At 38.4% G+C, this 16,564-nt stretch overlaps 1 protein-coding gene across 4 annotated transcripts in view; it reads right to left on the reverse strand.

Annotated features, from left to right (window-relative positions):
- Positions 1 to 16,564, reverse strand: part of Aig1 (androgen induced 1) — a 237,753-nt gene that overhangs the window by 170,208 nt on the left and 50,981 nt on the right. For all 4 annotated transcript variants that reach the window (XM_077801682.1, XM_026397622.2, XM_077801681.1 and 1 more), the window contains one exon: positions 11,067 to 11,222. In XM_077801682.1, the coding sequence (XP_077657808.1) occupies positions 11,067 to 11,222 (156 nt within the window). The remainder of the gene's footprint in view (positions 1 to 11,066; positions 11,223 to 16,564) is intronic.

Here is a 16,564-nt window from a genome sequence, read left to right on the forward strand (position 1 = left end):
AATCTCCTGGCATCCTTCTGGCTTTTTCAAAGTTATTTTGCCTGTTGACGGAGCTTGGGCAGATTTTAGTCTACCTGAATATTTTTTTTCCTCCTCATAAATGACTTATCCTTCTGATTTAAATTTTAGAATGTAATTACTTAATTGGTAGGAGTTAACTGACCAAAGAAGAATTATCTTAACAAAGACTGACAAAACCAAGTGTTTAGATTTTGGTCCTGGAATACACATTTGAGTTCTTGTCCTAGCATACCAGAACATCCCCAGAGGAATGCCTTCAAACTGCTCTGGAGATAGGACAGGAGGAGGAAGGATAAGGTTCTCTGTTTTGTTACTTTCAAATTACATACAAACTAGGAAAATATGCCACACCCCGTACAAGAGTGTACAATGGCAATTTGTGTACATAGTTAGCAACAAGAAAAACTATGGAGACACTGATGTATTTGTTTCCTGGTATCATGCATATCAAGAACATATTGTTTCTTTTTTCTCTGAGTGATTTGCCCTTTAATTTAGGGCACGAACATTCCTAATTGGGAATGCTTTTGCAAATATGAATGTTATTTATTTCCCAAATATAAGTAGTTGTCTGAGGGCTTTCCTAATATGTTTTGTGGGTTTTTCTTGTTATAAAAGTGATAAATCTACTGTGGGAATTTGTGCAGATTTTTGTTTTTGCCTTTAAATCTTCTCTCTGATGACCTACACTGTATACCAAAGCAAAAGGCGTCAGCAAGCAAATGTTCATCACTGGAACCAAAATGGCTCAAAGATGCATATGTGCAACCCAACTGTCAGCAGTCTGTCTGCCTGGCAGCACTTTGAACTTTCTCCCCCTTGGCATTTGATGTACCCTAAATTCGTTGTCAACTGCTTACTTTGGGCCCCTTTAGAACTGCTGATCCATTATGAGATTTTTTGTTTTGCTTTGTTTTGTTTGTGACAGAAGAGCCCTTCTTGTCAATTGAGACAGGAGGTTTTACCAGACTAATTACTCTGAGGATCAGCAAGCAGTTCAGGAAGGTACCAGGTTGGGGAGAGACATCTGCTTTGATGCTGATCTATGAAAGAAGCCAGGGAACCCAAAGAGAACCAATGTCATGTGGGTGAGTTTTTTTCCCCTGAAGCTTTTTCTTCTTTTTCCTCCCATCCTACCTTTTTGCTGAGACTCTTTAAGGACAAATGCTGTTCATCCAACATTCCTAAACAAGTCCAATATGGCAGGCATCTTCTCTAAACAGGTCAGAAGCCCAGCAAGAACAAGCTGCTATGGCCAGGAATAGCAGCATCTCTCCCTCCCCAAAGGACCCCAGTCCTCTTCCTGGCATTACATTCTGTGGGGGCAAGTGACTTCCTGTCACCTAATGCCTCTTGGTTATGTAAGATCCCCTTCTACTGTCAGCGAAGTCACATGATAATGGTTAAAAAAGTGACAAGCACTCAATATATGTTAACTGAATTCATTAGAAGGTCTATCAAAGGTTTCTGCATCTTTCTGGTTTTCCTCCCCTTTCCAGATAAAAAGGTTAAGAAAGTTGCACTGTTTTTCTTACATCATGATATAGAAAATACCCAAACAGACAAGATTATTTACAGGAGGCCTTTGATGAATAACACCGAGGCCCAGGATGCTGTGATGTTTTCTGATTAACTGACTTGACTTACGCCACCTCAAGTCCTTGTTGAAAATGGGTGGAGGTATAAATTACAAATTTAAAAAGAAAAGCAGATTTGGCTGAAAACTCACTCTTGATTAAGGAGAACAAAATAACTTTCAGGAATTCTTAGTAAAATATTTTACTGACTAGGCATAATTCATTTGTTAGGATATTCCTGCCCACGTGGAATGTCCTGGATCATTTCTTGCCAAACACATTCTTTTGCAATTGTGTAGCTACAAACTATGTCTTCTTGAAAGTCCAGAGACAATTTATGGATTATACTGGATGCATTTAGCAAACTTTTTTTAATGTAGCTAATTCTACTGATAAAACCTTATTTGAACATATTAAAAAGAAGTATAATGAGTAAATATGCAGAAGCTTATGCGATTGTTAAGATGAAAAGACAAAGTGGGAAGAATTTTCTTTTCTTATCAAAACCTGTACTTTACAGACATAAACTGGTCTGTAAAACTATCAAGCACTGGACCACACAGTGTGAAAAAAAAATTATCAGAGAGAAACAACAAAAAGCACAGATGAACTTAGTCTTCTGTGAAACATCAAGGAGACACATAAAGCATTGATTTTTGTTTCAGAATCTGTGCAATTCCTTTTCTTTTTTTATACATTCTCCCAAATTAGAAATTTTGGTCAGCTCAGGCTGTATGTATATAGCTCAAATTCTATGAAGTGCATGATGAAAAGCAAAGTTAGGCTTGGTTTGTCAGAAAGTTTGGAATCGTTGCTGGAATAGTTCCTAAAAGTGAGCACTTCATTAGTCTGTGTCGGGGTTCAAATCTTCCTCCATCTACTAGCCTCAGGTACTAGCTTCATGACCTCACGCAGGCAAGCTGTGAAATGGGAGCCTGTCTTCTCTGTACATTGAGGTAAGAATAATGGAAACTCCTACCTAATGGGGCTCTGAGGACCAAATAAATCATTTGAGGAAAACACTTAGCATGTTGCCTGGCTCACAGCACACATGTAGTAGAAGTAAGCTGTTTCTGGGTTTTTCGGGCTCTTAGAGTTGTTTGTGGGTTTTGGCACTGTGGAAAGGGAGGTGGTGAGAGGTCTCATGAAATACAAGTGGGGCTGCTCATTCACAGGCTGCAAGAAAACCTGAGGGAAGAGCAAAAGCCTCTGAGTGTGAGGGGTTCCTAAATATCCAGACATGAGTAACTATCCCAATGAACCTGGGACTGACTTTGTTGCCCTAATCCTAATTTAATTTAGCTGCAGCCCCCTGGGCATGTGCATGCTCACATTATCCTTTCTGGCCATGGGTGCACTGAGGCTTCTGTTTAGTTATCTGTGCTTATGAAGAAGAAATCTTCTTTTTTGTTGTTGATTTTTAAGGCAAACAAAGGGGAGAGGGGACCCTCCTTAAGATCAAGTGGTGAGGTGATAAATCCTCTCTGGTCACACTTTTTAACATGGGCACATCACCAATCCATATTTTGGATTCTTCCTTATTTTATGTCTCTCTTCCATCTCCTCCCAGTGAACAATGAGCAAGGTATCAGAGAACTCAGAAAAGCACTAAAGCAGATTAGGCCTGAGGGGCTGCTTCTGGTTCCCTCTGTGACACAGGTCTCTTCATTGTCCTCATGTCACTTTACACTTCACCAGCACAGCCCAACCTACCAAATAAACAGACATTCTCTAGAGGGAAACTGCACAACTTGGCTCTTCAGAGGTGTTTAGGAGAGTGCGAACTGGTTTAGCAGGCTACATATGAATTATGGCTACACTCTGTCCTCACCGTCTCCCATCTCATCTTCCCACCTGAGTTTCTGGCACACTCATAACTACACCTCAGCAAAGACATGATGAATGAAAATCCTATCGAGACTGGCCATTTGTGGTAAAACAAGCAAATCATTAACATTGCAATAACATGGGTCCAACAATAGTTAATAAATCTTGTGTAGCTCCTTCTTTTGGGGAGAAAATGTTTTTATATCCAGCTGATGTAACATAACACTCTTTGATCCAGCCAAAGCAGGTAAGAGTTACCTCAAAACACCCATGGGAACTGTTGTAATTTCAGGAACAAATTGTTTCTTCTATATAGGAAACAATTCTCAGGATAGAAGGAAAGAAAGGGATGATAGAAAGGGATAATGTAAGGAGGGAGATATGTAGACAGGAAGAAATGATACATCTTTTCTTTGGTTCCCAAGAGAAGGACATATGCAAGACTCTGTTATAGGACGAGAACCATGTTTGTTTTATAATGCACATCCATTACTAAAGTTACTGAAGATTACTTCTAACATCTTGAGATCAAGTTTCAAATACATGTGAATAAAACTATAGAAAAATGTATCTTCATTTTCTGAGATATTTTGTGATTTTTTTGCTCAGTAAGAGTGAGAACTCTGTGAAATAATATAGGAGTATAATACTTTTCTATAATTTCTAGGGAGACAGAAACTGAAAGAAGACTTTACTCCTTGAACCCAGTTATCTGTGTTTCTAAGACAGTGGTCTAAAACAAAAGTCACCTCTGATAAATTTTGTAGGAAGTTTCAGAAATCAAACATAAACCATTTAGTCAATTGCCTAAGAGATCTGATTTTCTCTTAATAGTTTATGATAATACTGGCAAGAATGCACTGAACATGGTATTGGAAGAGAATGAATGGAAAAAATAGTCCCTTATTTACTACAACAGAAAATGCTCATGATTAGCTGATCAGCATTTTTCATATCAATATGAATAAAAAATGAATTACCTAAAATCCTACTAGCTTTTACTTACTTTATATTCCACTGTAATTCTCAAAATGTGTTACTTATAATAGGTTTTAAACTCCTGGTTCTGTTTGGGCAGCAATATGCCCAGCCCTAAGGATAAATCATTAGTTTAAGCTCTCATGGTAACCTCCCTTCCTGCTGCTTCCACCTGCTTGTCTGGCCTCTCATCAAGTTGTTTCTAGCCACATGATGGTTCTAACCACCAAGACCTAAGGGGAAATCTGCAATTGGAGCTTTTGGAATGATGCATTTGCCTGAGGAAGAGACAAATACTTCGGTATGGTGGTGTCGGGGGGCTCCCTAAAGAGATTTATTCCTCTTCTTGCCTTGAACATGGATGTGAAGGATGTGATCCTTGGTGCTTTTTCTATCCTCTTGAGAATTAAAAACCAATCCCAAAGTCAAAAGGATGAAGATGAAAGATGAAAGAGTTTATGAAGATGGAAGAGTCTAAAACAGAAAATGCCCAATTCTTAAATCATAATCCTGAGCAATACCACCCTGAAACTACCTGTCGACAGGCCTACTATTTTATGAGAGATTAAATATCCTTATTGCTCAAGCTAGAGTGGAACAGATTGCACTCAACTAATATTGAATTAATATTTAGACATTGCCCCTGATGCATGGATCAGCAGGAAATGAAACATACAACCTACACTTACCTTGGTTATGTAATTACAGTGTTCTGAGCCTTTCTCCTGGAAAAGGGGAAATATGGCTTATTTTGCTTACCAATCTTGAACAAACTGTCATCTATGAACTTCCTTTTTGGCAAATTAACTCATATCCTCATTTCTGTGCAGGGGGTGAGCATATGATTGACTGAATCAGAAGTGAACTTGGTTTTTCTATAAAATATGACCTAGCTAGAATTGTACTTTTAATTTCAGAGGTGAAAAGAAAAGGGGCATTTAAAATAACTTAAGAATCTTAGCTAAGGCTTAAAGAAAATAGAAAAGGGTTTGATTTTAGTATTTTTGTGAAAATTTAATAAAGAGGATTAGCAGATATAAGGTATATTTTTAAGTTCCATCTTGTTGGTAGTAGAAAGTAAACAATGTATTTTTAAAATATTTCCCCTTAAATTTTAAAACAAAAGCAAAAATATTTGTTTTTATTTGTAATCACAAATAGAATCAAATTCCTTTCTTTTGTGTGTTTCACTAACAGACACTAATATTAGTAATTAATTGATATGCTTGTTTTCTTGTTCTCAATGTGTGTTGTATGTTACATTAAAAGGTATTAATATTAGAAAATAATTGAGATGCTTGTTTTCTATTTAAGCCAACCTCTTACATTTACTGAATGTATAATGAAAATAATATTTTTTGAATTATAGGGATATGATAATCTAAACTGTTATACATCTCAAAAGTTTTCTTCATGTAGCTTAAACTTAGGTAGAATATCAATAAATGAAGACTATGGAGAATTACCTTTTTTTTTGTGGGGGCGACCAAGGATTGAACTCAGGGGCACTTAACCACTGAGGCATACTCCACTCCTTTTTATATTTTATTTAGAGACAGGTTCTTGCTAAGTTTCTTAGGGCCTTGCTAAGTTGCTGAGGCTGGTTTACGAACTCACAATCTTCCTGCCTTTGTCCTCCCAGACCACTGGGATTACAGGCATGTGCCAGCACACCTGGTGAGGAATTACTTTTGAAAATAATTGCAATATACTTTTTCGTGGAGTTTGCATCAGAGATTTATTTTATTTTATTGTAATAGTTTTTCCCTTTATTTCTTCCCCTGTCCCCTCCCAGTACTGGGGCCTGAACCCACAGGCACTATGTCACTGAACTACATCCCCAGTCCTTTTTTATTTTTATTTTGAGACAGGGTCTTGTTAAATTGCCCAGCTAACCTTAAACTTGTGATCGTCCTGCCTCAGGCTCCTGAGTTACTTGTATTACAGGCATGTGCCCAACCAACTTAAGTGGTAATAATAAAACAAGAACTTTCTTCCTTATTAAATATGAATGCTTCCTGGAGCAAAGCCACAAGGAGTCACCTGAAGAAGCACTTTACTCTTCCTGTGGTTCCCGGCCCTGAAGGGAGATGCCCAGCCAATGGGGCTCACAACTGCAGAAGGATGGAAACAGCATTTGTGGCCAGTACCTGATGGGCACAGTTATAATACCCGCAGGAATTTGTAGCATTAAGAATTCTTACCATATGTGCACATGATTCATAATAACATGTGAAGTAAACGCCTTTCATCATTTTGGTTGATGCAAACAGAATTCCAGAGAGCAAAACAACTAAGCACCTTTGGAGCATGAGGGGAGCACAGGTCCTAGCTCCAGCAACCTAAGGTAGAAAGTATCCACTCTGTGTTTGGAAACCCTTGTGTCCTAAGGGCTTTTCTGCTCTGCTGCTCTGGCTGCAAGGTGCCTGGCTGACCACGCCCAGTGCTCCTTGCTGTAACAGGTTTCCTCTGCCTCACACTTCTTGTCAGTTTGTTCCTGAGGAAGCAGTGTTACCTTTGCTTCATAGTACAGGCATGAGAGACTGTTTGGCCCAAGCTTTTCCTGGTGCTCCCACTCTCCCTCTTTCTCTCACATGCACACATGTGCACATACATCTCACAGCTGCAACGAAGGCATCAAGGAAGACAGGGTGGGTTATGCAGGATTTGTAATTTCTGCACTAATGCATCCTCCAGGAACAAGGTTAATTGAGAGTTGACAGTAATTGCTTTCTGTGAGCATGGAGCACTAAATATGATTTGGTGACCCGTGGACCTAATACATCTACTTCAAGCTCTCTCTTACCTCAAGGATATATAAAAATAATGAAACATTCCAATCAAAGATAATTGGAGTAAAGGTTTGTTTCAGTGTGACCTTGAAGAAATCAGGCAGCTTTGCTTGAGTGAACAGAGCATGTATCATCTTGATTTGTGTCGATTCCCACAAATGCAAAGCTGGCCTTGATTAGTAATGCTAATGGCCGGAAATCACCAGCACTCCCAAAGCCTTGCAATTCATTTCACAGGGATAACCCACGGGAGGCTCTTCTTACCATGTGCAGTTTATTTCTGAACCCTGTCACCCTTTTAAAGAAGCATTACAAATAATTCTATGACATTATGTGGTCTGGAAGCACTGAAGTTTATTAGGAACAATCAAACCAAGAATGTCATTTGTCTTTTGTGTGTTTGTTGACTTTTGTGCTGGCAAGATACCACTCTAGTTAAAAAGAGTAAGCTTATACTTCTAACCAAAAAACAAACAAACAAACAAAGAGTAAGATGAGTATGAAAGTGTCCTTCTCCCAAAACCCTAAATGTGTCCCCAGTGGCAATCCAATGCAGCCTTCTTAATGAAGAACAATTGTACATTTTCCATAAATTCAACTCTAGGCACTGGATTCATTTGTTATTCTGCTTGAAAAATGCACACAATCAAATTTCACTACCTCGCCAGTACATCTTTGTCTTGGTAACGCCTTGGGGTGGCTGCTGTAGCCCAGATGCTGCCCTGCCCCTATGAAGGTGCAGATATCTTTTGCTGGGTGGGTTTGAGGGGACCCTGAAAGTTGTGCCTGTCCTGTCCTGGGATTAGAGTACACAGTCACAGAGCAAGGCAGTATGTGCCTGAATGAATGTTTCAGGAATCTGTCTTTATTATCTGAGCTTAGTCTTAAAGTTATTTATTGTCACTATTTCAGACATTCTAATCGTATCTTGAAGAGTCGGTGAAGATTTAATATGTGCCAACCTCTTATAGAATCATCTAAAAATTGTTTTTACTAGTGATGAGGCATCTATGAATTTCTATTTCCTTAGGAAACATATAGAAAATCGAATTTAAACTCTAATGCAATGCCAAGTACAGTGACAACTTATTGAGACCCTATAAGAAAATAAAAATTTTAAATGGGCTGGGGGTGTAGCTCAGTGGTAGGGACACTTGCCTAGCACATGTGAGACCCTGGGTTTGATCCCCAGGACCACAAACACACACAAAAAAGAATAAAACTACAGTAGTATTTTAGACCCTTCTGAGAAAATGCATGACTTCACAATAAAATTAATGTATCTTGAAAGAATCCATTTATCAAGATTTTTTAAAATTTTTGCCTCAAGATGAATTTCTGTGCATTAGAGTTAGAAATGTGGAAGAAACTGGGTAAAGAGATATAAAGCCAAATGACACAGTAAGGTATAAATGGTAGACAACATAAGATTTCAAGAGAATACTGGCCAAGATTGTTCTTAATTGAAGAAGAGTGGGAAAGGGAGGAAGGGAAGAAAGAAGGAGAACAAAGAAAAGCAACAGAAACTAAAGGAAGTTAAAAAAACAGACTATAATAATAAGAAAGATTATGAAAAATGGAAATAATGACTATAAGATACCAGTGGCCAAGGAAAAAATGAGTGGAAGAAATCAACAAGTTGCATATCTGTGATTCATCACTACCACTTTACTCTCTTCTATGACTGCAGAACATTGATCACCACCTGTGTGCCAGGTGGCACAGGATGGAGGTACCAGGTGTGAGGCCGAGGCTGGCCCGCTGCTCGGGAACTTGTCATCAGGAAAGTTGAACACTGTGCTGTGACAATGTGATGCTGTGACTTCTGGTTAACAAGGGCGTGGAGATGAAGAGAAGTGCTACTCCTCTCCTTCTTCCAAAATATGGACAAATCAACAAAAACAGTGAATCACAGATGAAAATATCAGATGTAATAAACACAGAAGCAAATCAAAAGGCTCACAAACTCACACCTGTGAAACACACCCACACTGAATTTAGGAAGAACGCTCAAAGTTGATGAATACCTCAAGTCTCAAGCACAAAAAGGTGCAAAAATTTCCCACCAAAGAATATCACAACCATCCAAAGAGCATAGGCAATGAGCCTTTGAGAAGCAGGTAAAATTTACACCTTAAGTCAGAATGCTCCTGTGGAATCACTCTGACATCAGTTAACAGGAGACGTGGAGCTAAGAGAAAACATGCCCTTATCTGTGCTCCTACTTTTATTGTATTACTATTGTATTCCTTTTACCCAATGAAGACTTCCAGAGGCAATGATACTCCTATAGAATTATAAAGTTTAAAAAAAAGAAACACACACACACCAACTATATGGACACACAGACTTGAATATCTAGATAATTCTTTTATGCAGAAAGTGTACATCTTTACACTTCATGCTAGAGAAAATTTTCTTCTCTATGGCTATTCTGATGCAAGGTATTTGAATTTTAGAAGGCAAGTTCAAAGAAGGAATAGGAAATAATACAAAGTCAAATGACAGAGTAAAGCATTTAGATCCGTTATGTAAAGGACAGAACCTGAGAGATCTGCTAGATGGCTTGGATCTGGGCACTGGCCCAGTGGCCTTCAGAAGACAAGCCTGGAGGAACGAGGGGTCAGGGACTGGCTGTGAAGACCCCCTTGCCCTTGCGCAGTTCTCGGGAACTAAGGGCTATCTCACCCAAGAAAATGCAACTCAGCACACAGAAAAAGAACTGTCACACACATGGGGCCTCTGGCCACTATGAGGAAGAGCCACAGGAAGGATCTGGGCATAACTTTCTGACAACGAGCCTTGGACTTGGTGCTCTTGGTGCCTACATCAGTGGTGCTTCTGCTCCTCCAGGTAAAAGATGGCAAGCGAGAGGTCTGAATTTGAACTAGGTAAAACACTCGGACCTGTCCTCACAACTTGAGATATAGAATTCTCTCATTCTTCTCCTGGCTATACACAAGTTCAAATCTACAGTCTTGTGGAGACTTTGAAGAAACAAGGTTTATGGGCAAATGTAGGGAAGGAAGTTGAGTTATGGGGAGAATCTAACTGGAAACAAACAAAGAATGGATCCAAACATTCAGTGGCATTTCTTAAGTGATGTTAACTAATGGCACAGTTGACAACTTGAATAAGTTAACAAGGGTGAACTACTGCTGATTTCTCCCTAAACTAAAAAGCAAAACAATACAAAAAAAAAAAAAAAAAAAAACTCAAGTATCTAATCAAATTACATACATTTCAAGTTTGGGGCTGTTTAAGACACCATATGGATTAAACTGTGCCCCCCAAAAAGTCTCATGTTGAAGTCCTAACCCCCCAGAACCTCTGGAGGTGATAACACTTGGGCTTTTAAAGAGGGAACTGAGGTTAAATGAGGCCAGGAGGGGCATCCTGACCCAATATGAATGATCTCCTTATAAAAAAAAAAAAAAAAGAAATTAGAGTACAGACCAGCACATGGGGAAGGAGATATAAGACACAGTGAGATGGTGATTATCTAGAAATCAAAGAGAGAGGCCTCCAAGAAACCAACCCTGCCGATTAATCTTGATCTTGGACCTCCAGACTCCAGAAGTGTGAGACAATAAGCTTCTGCTGGTTAAGCCCTCCAGTCTGGGGTATTGGCAGCCCAGTGAACTCATCTAAATCTAAATCTAGACCTCGGGGCTGGTGTTGCAGCCCAGTGTTAGTACGTGTGCTTAGCATGCACAAGATTCTAGCTTCAATCCTCAGCACTAAGAGATAGAAAGGAAGAAATCAATCTCCTATAACGTGTATTTTTTTCTATCTTAAAAATCTGAAATAAGATCCATGCTTTTTTTTTTTTTTTTTTTTGGTGGATAAATGCATTCTACATCATACTCACAACCCCAACGGGAAAGGCCAACACAGCCAGCATCCAGTCCCGCAGAGAGATGAGCTTCTTGAGCTGCCTCTCTTGCTCTTGGTTCCCACTTCCTCTTGTCAGAAGACTAGAAAGATCAGTCAGCACACAGATCCCGAAAAAGACGGCCTGGATAACCTGTAGGGAGACAAGCACAGGAACTCATCAACAAGCACAGAGACACCGAGCAGTGGAACAGAATGTGAACTGCACTTCTGCAACACAACCCAGGGTCAAAGCAGATCAAAGGCCCCACTGAAGAGCTGGACCTAGGAATAGGAAACAGGATATTTACAACTTGCCATTATAGGTGAGAAGAGTTATCTTATAAACACTACTTCCATTTGCACTCACCTCAGCACAAGTGCAACACACATAAGTGCAACACACACAAGCACACACATATCCAAGGAGGCCCAACAGAAAGCAGCATCCATCAGCACACTCCACTTCTGTGATCCTGGAGCCTCTATTTATACTGACCAGAGAGGTTCAGCGAACATCCAAGAAGTGGAAACACAAGGACAAGGGGAGTGTGAATGATAAACAAGATAACTCAGTCTAAACGTGAAGAAGCTTTCCTCGGCTTTAATCTCTTAATTTAGACATTCTCCCAACAAAGGAAGTAGTAGAAATCTTGTCTTGAAGTCATAAAGAAATCAACTGAGCACAATCATCCAGACTCTGATATAGATCAATTTTCTGTCAGCAAACTTGAACTAACTGACCTCCTCCTCTGGTTTTTCAGTATGTGTGAAATAAAATATTTCCAAAGTAATATAAACAGAGATACCCAACACGTTTTCCCAGAAGAGCTCTCAGTATCAATAGCAAATTGAATTAGTGCCATCAGCTGGGTTGTCACTTGTGCCATCTCAGGCAGAGCACCCTGAAATACTGCACACCATTGACATGGAGTGGAGTTCCAACATGGGTATAAAGGCACTGGTGATCCAGAGCTGAGTGAGTCAGGCAACATACTCTCACATAGGAAAGCAAATGACAATTCAGACTATAGAAGGGACAGCACGTGTGCTCCCTGGGGTCAAAACCTTATCTACTTAGCACCAATGGTAGATTCAGGGAAATTTTTTCTGGCTGCTTCTATTAGAAATAATTTGTAAAACAATTTTACTCATCACCTCTTCAGAAAACAACAAGTACTTAAAACATTTTTTCCCCACACAGGCAGTGGAAAGTCTGTGAAAGCTTTGTGGGTGATTCCTCACTTAGGCACAGCATACAGGCCTAAAGAGCATCAAGGTCCGTCCCTTTGCTCAGCACAGGAACCCCGGTGTGGTTGATGTAGGCTTTCTAGGGCTCCCCGAATCCTGCTGATCTCAGTCCATCTTAGTTGGAGGGGTGCTCTGTGTTTCCTTATGACTTAGCCTCATCCTGAGCATCAGTGGCTTAAGGTTTATTGTCATTCTTTCTACAGCCAGAACTGGATTAGAAGCTAAGGCTGTCACAACTGAGAATGACACAGGAGACGCACATGTTTTGATAATCAGAAGTAACTTAAGTGACTCAGGGAATAATTTCCTACTTAGGACATTTGTCTATATTATTTTTAAGACTTTAGTCATTTGAATCTGTCAGTCCTACTAGAGTGTGAGACATTGGGGTGCTCATGCCTGGGAATAATAACTCCATGCTAATCTGGCCAGTAAACATTAAGGTGCCCTGTGTGACAACCACAGAAATGCCAATGGCAATTCTCACCAGTATAATGATTTACAATATAATTCTGACAGTACCAAGTTTTATAAAGATGTAGAACAACCAGAAAGCTTATAGTGGGAATGGAAATCTGGACAACCACCTTGGTTGGGGCTGACAATATCTAGTTACTTAACGAGCATATGTTCCTAGTAACTTAACAATGAAGACATTCCCTGGAGTACACACATATGCACTAATTACACCTACTGACAATTAATTTCAGCAGTCATTACTTCAAAAAAGTTGGATAAATATAGGGTACTGAATTCATACAATGAAATTCTAATTATATATCAATTTTTAATTTTCACAGCAAACCATGAAACTAAAAAAAAAAAGAAAAGAATGGTGTATTTTGACATAATCAAAATAAATTTCAAAAAATACAAAGATAAATATGAGGATGTAGGTGCATGAATTAAAATAGGTAGATTAGTAAAATATGGAAATTGGTAACACTGAATTCAGGTGCCTCTGGAAGGAAGATGACAGTGGGTGAAGGACACAAGGGCCTCAACTACATTGAGAGTGTTTTATTTCTTGAAGTTGATTACTGGACATACTGAAAGTTTTTTGTATTACTCAAAAAAATTTGTAGTGTAGAATAAGTCCAAATTAATTAAAAATAAAAGTTAAAATATGGCTTCCATACTTTTAGAATATAATTAGCTAGTCTCTTCATTCCTTTCCTAAGTTCCCCTTAGATTTAAAGATTGGCTAATCACAGCAGGATTTGGTGAGCTCAAAGGCCAAGACACTGTAGTGTATGTATAAATTCCGCAGGGTTTTTGTTTATAGGCAAAAGAAAGAGAATCTTGGCTTGGTACTGATAAAGAAAAATATTTCGAAAACAATTATTTTTTTTAATGCATCCTGGGAAACTTAGTGGTGGGTAAGTGCAAGAAAAATAGTTCTAGTTACAATTATTGCGATACTTTCCAAACACAAGTGAATTTGCTACTACTTTTCACTTCAAAACCCCAAGATATAGTATCTGATCCCAGACTTCCTTTTCCATTGTAAACAACCAGACCTCTATTCTAAATACATGAATCAATTTTTTTAGATGCTGATTTTGTGACGATTAATTATATAGGTTGAATATCTCTAATCTAAAATGCTCCAAAATGCAAAACATTTTTTTTTAAAGAGAGAGTGAGAGAGGAGAGAGAGAGAGAGAGAATTTTTAATATTTATTTTTTAGTTCTCGGCGGACACAACATCTTTGTTGGTATGTGGTGCTGAGGATCGAACCCGGGCCGCACGCATGCCAGGCGAGCGCGCTACCACTTGAGCCACATCCCCAGCCCCAAAATGCAAAACATTTTGAGTGCCAAACAGGATGCCACAAATAGAAATAGACCTTGAAATGGGTCAGTAAAAGTGCAGGTGCACAATACAGTTTATTCCATATACCCAACGGGAAAAACGATCCTCCAAGCCCCTTTAGCAGCAATATAAACTGTGTTTTATGTACCAATTATTAAAAATGGTGTACAAATTATCTTCAGACTATTGTATAATATGTATGTAAACATATATGAATTTTGTGTTTAGACTTGGATCCCATCCCCAGGATACCCATCCCACTGTGTATGTGCAAATATCCCAAAATCAAACATTTCTGATCCCAAGTATTTTAAAAAATATTTTTAGTTACAGATGGACACAAAACCTTTATTTTTTTATTTAGTTTTTTTTTTTTTATATGGTGCTGAGGATCAAACCAAGTGCCTCACACATGCTAGGCAAGCGCTTCACCACTGAGCCACAACCCTAGCCCTGATCCCAAGTATTTTAAATAGAGGATATTGACCTGAATTACAAAAAAAGGGGTACATTTTATAGATAAAAAGTTCACATCATCAAGAAGGTAAAATGATCTTAATTATATTTATACCTAAATAACAGACTTTCAAAAGAGAGGAAAAAGAAACTAATTTAACATGAAACTAAATTACTTAATAAAATTTTGGGGGGATAAATGAATGATTTGCTGATTCTTGGGATGCAGATACTTTTATAAAGACTTTTTAAAAAGGAATAGCAATGTAAGGGAACTTTAAAATGAAAAAGGGGGAAAACAATTTCATATTTTAAAATTATCTCTAGATAGGGCATAGGGATGGGAAGGAAAGGGAGGGAGAAGGGGAATAGCTAGGATGGTGGAAGGAGATGGTCATCATTATACAAAATATATGTATGAAGATGTGAATTTGGTGTTAACATACCTTATATACAAACAGAGATATGATAAATGGTGGTATAAAGGTGTATTAAGAATTGTATACAAAAAAAAAGAGAGCTCGTGTATAATGGCATAATTTGGCTTGAACATACTTTATATTCAGAATTGCAAAAAGTCGTGCTGTAAATGGATAAGTATGAATGTAATGCACTCCACTATTGTCATCTATGTAAGAAATAAATAAATAAAATGGAAAAAATTTTTAAAAAAGAAAAATAATTTCTAAAAATATACACATAATAGGCTAAACAACATTTTGTCAAATTTGCATGGTTAACAGCACATATGAATGGGGTCTACACTTTTCTATGGCTACCTCATCATCATCTTATTTAAAGTGCCATACCCGGGTGGCTGCCTCTCACTCTCTGGCCTCTCTGCTGGTTCCCCTTCCTGTGACTAGAGTAGGCACCTCCTCACCTGCATTGCTACAGATTTCCCCAAGTGAGAAGGTGGAGGTCAAGAAATGCAGAAGCCGTAAAACTATCTTCTAGATTCTGAATGTAAGGAGACAGAGGAAATTTGGAGGTTTTATTCTTGTTCCTTTACTTCAGATATTAGGCTGAGGACAGAGCTCAGGAGTAGAGTGCTTACCTATTCTGTGAGAGGCCCTGGGTTTGATCCTCAGCACTACAAAGAAAAAGCAATCTTTGTCTTTAACTCACATGATCAAAAGAAAATCTTTGAAAATTATGAAACAGCCTACTATTCCCTGGAGAATGGACTGACTTTTGGTTATTTGCTTTAGAAGCAGTTTGCCAATATTGTAAACCACTGTAGATTTCTGCCATTTTTATCAGAGTTTGATTTGAGCTGACAGTTAACAATTCTCATTAGTGACCTTTCATCTGTTTTTCTATTGCTTGTGTGTATATCATACTTCCAATACAACTTAAAATCCACTACACTAATTGGATAAAATGTGTACATTGTATAGAGATGTACAAGTGGGCCTTAAGCAGGATTACCTTGAAGTATTATTCAGCTCCAGCCATTCTGCAGGGCTGGCATTTCCAAACCATCAGCTCAGCATGACACACATATACACCATCTGGCTTTGAATTCTTAGCAGGCTGGTTGCTCTTATTATTTTACACCCCATGTAGAAATGAAGTGGTCAAATGTATCATCTGTCTCCAAGAAACATAAATAGGGATTGATCAGAATGTAAACGAAAATTCCCAAGATATTTTTGAGTCACTCAGTGTTTGCTCCTCTAGAAGGTTCTCTACTGTTTAGTTCCTTTGATATCTTTTCTTCACCTCCTCAACTCTTTCTGTCAGGAAATTATAGCTTATATACTGAGTCACTTTGGATTTAGGATTCATTTTTACAAGTATAAAAATATACTCAAATTCCATTCATATTTTTAATCTTTTTTTACTTGATGGTTTTCATTAAATTAATATTATTTTCCTTTCTCCTCTGGGATACACTAAATGATTACAATTCTGTCTGCACTAATAGACAAGTCTGTTAGACTCCTACCATTTATTCCTGAATGTACATA

This window comes from Urocitellus parryii, chromosome 8, assembly GCF_045843805.1.
Source record: "Urocitellus parryii isolate mUroPar1 chromosome 8, mUroPar1.hap1, whole genome shotgun sequence".
NCBI lineage: Eukaryota > Metazoa > Chordata > Mammalia > Rodentia > Sciuridae > Urocitellus > Urocitellus parryii.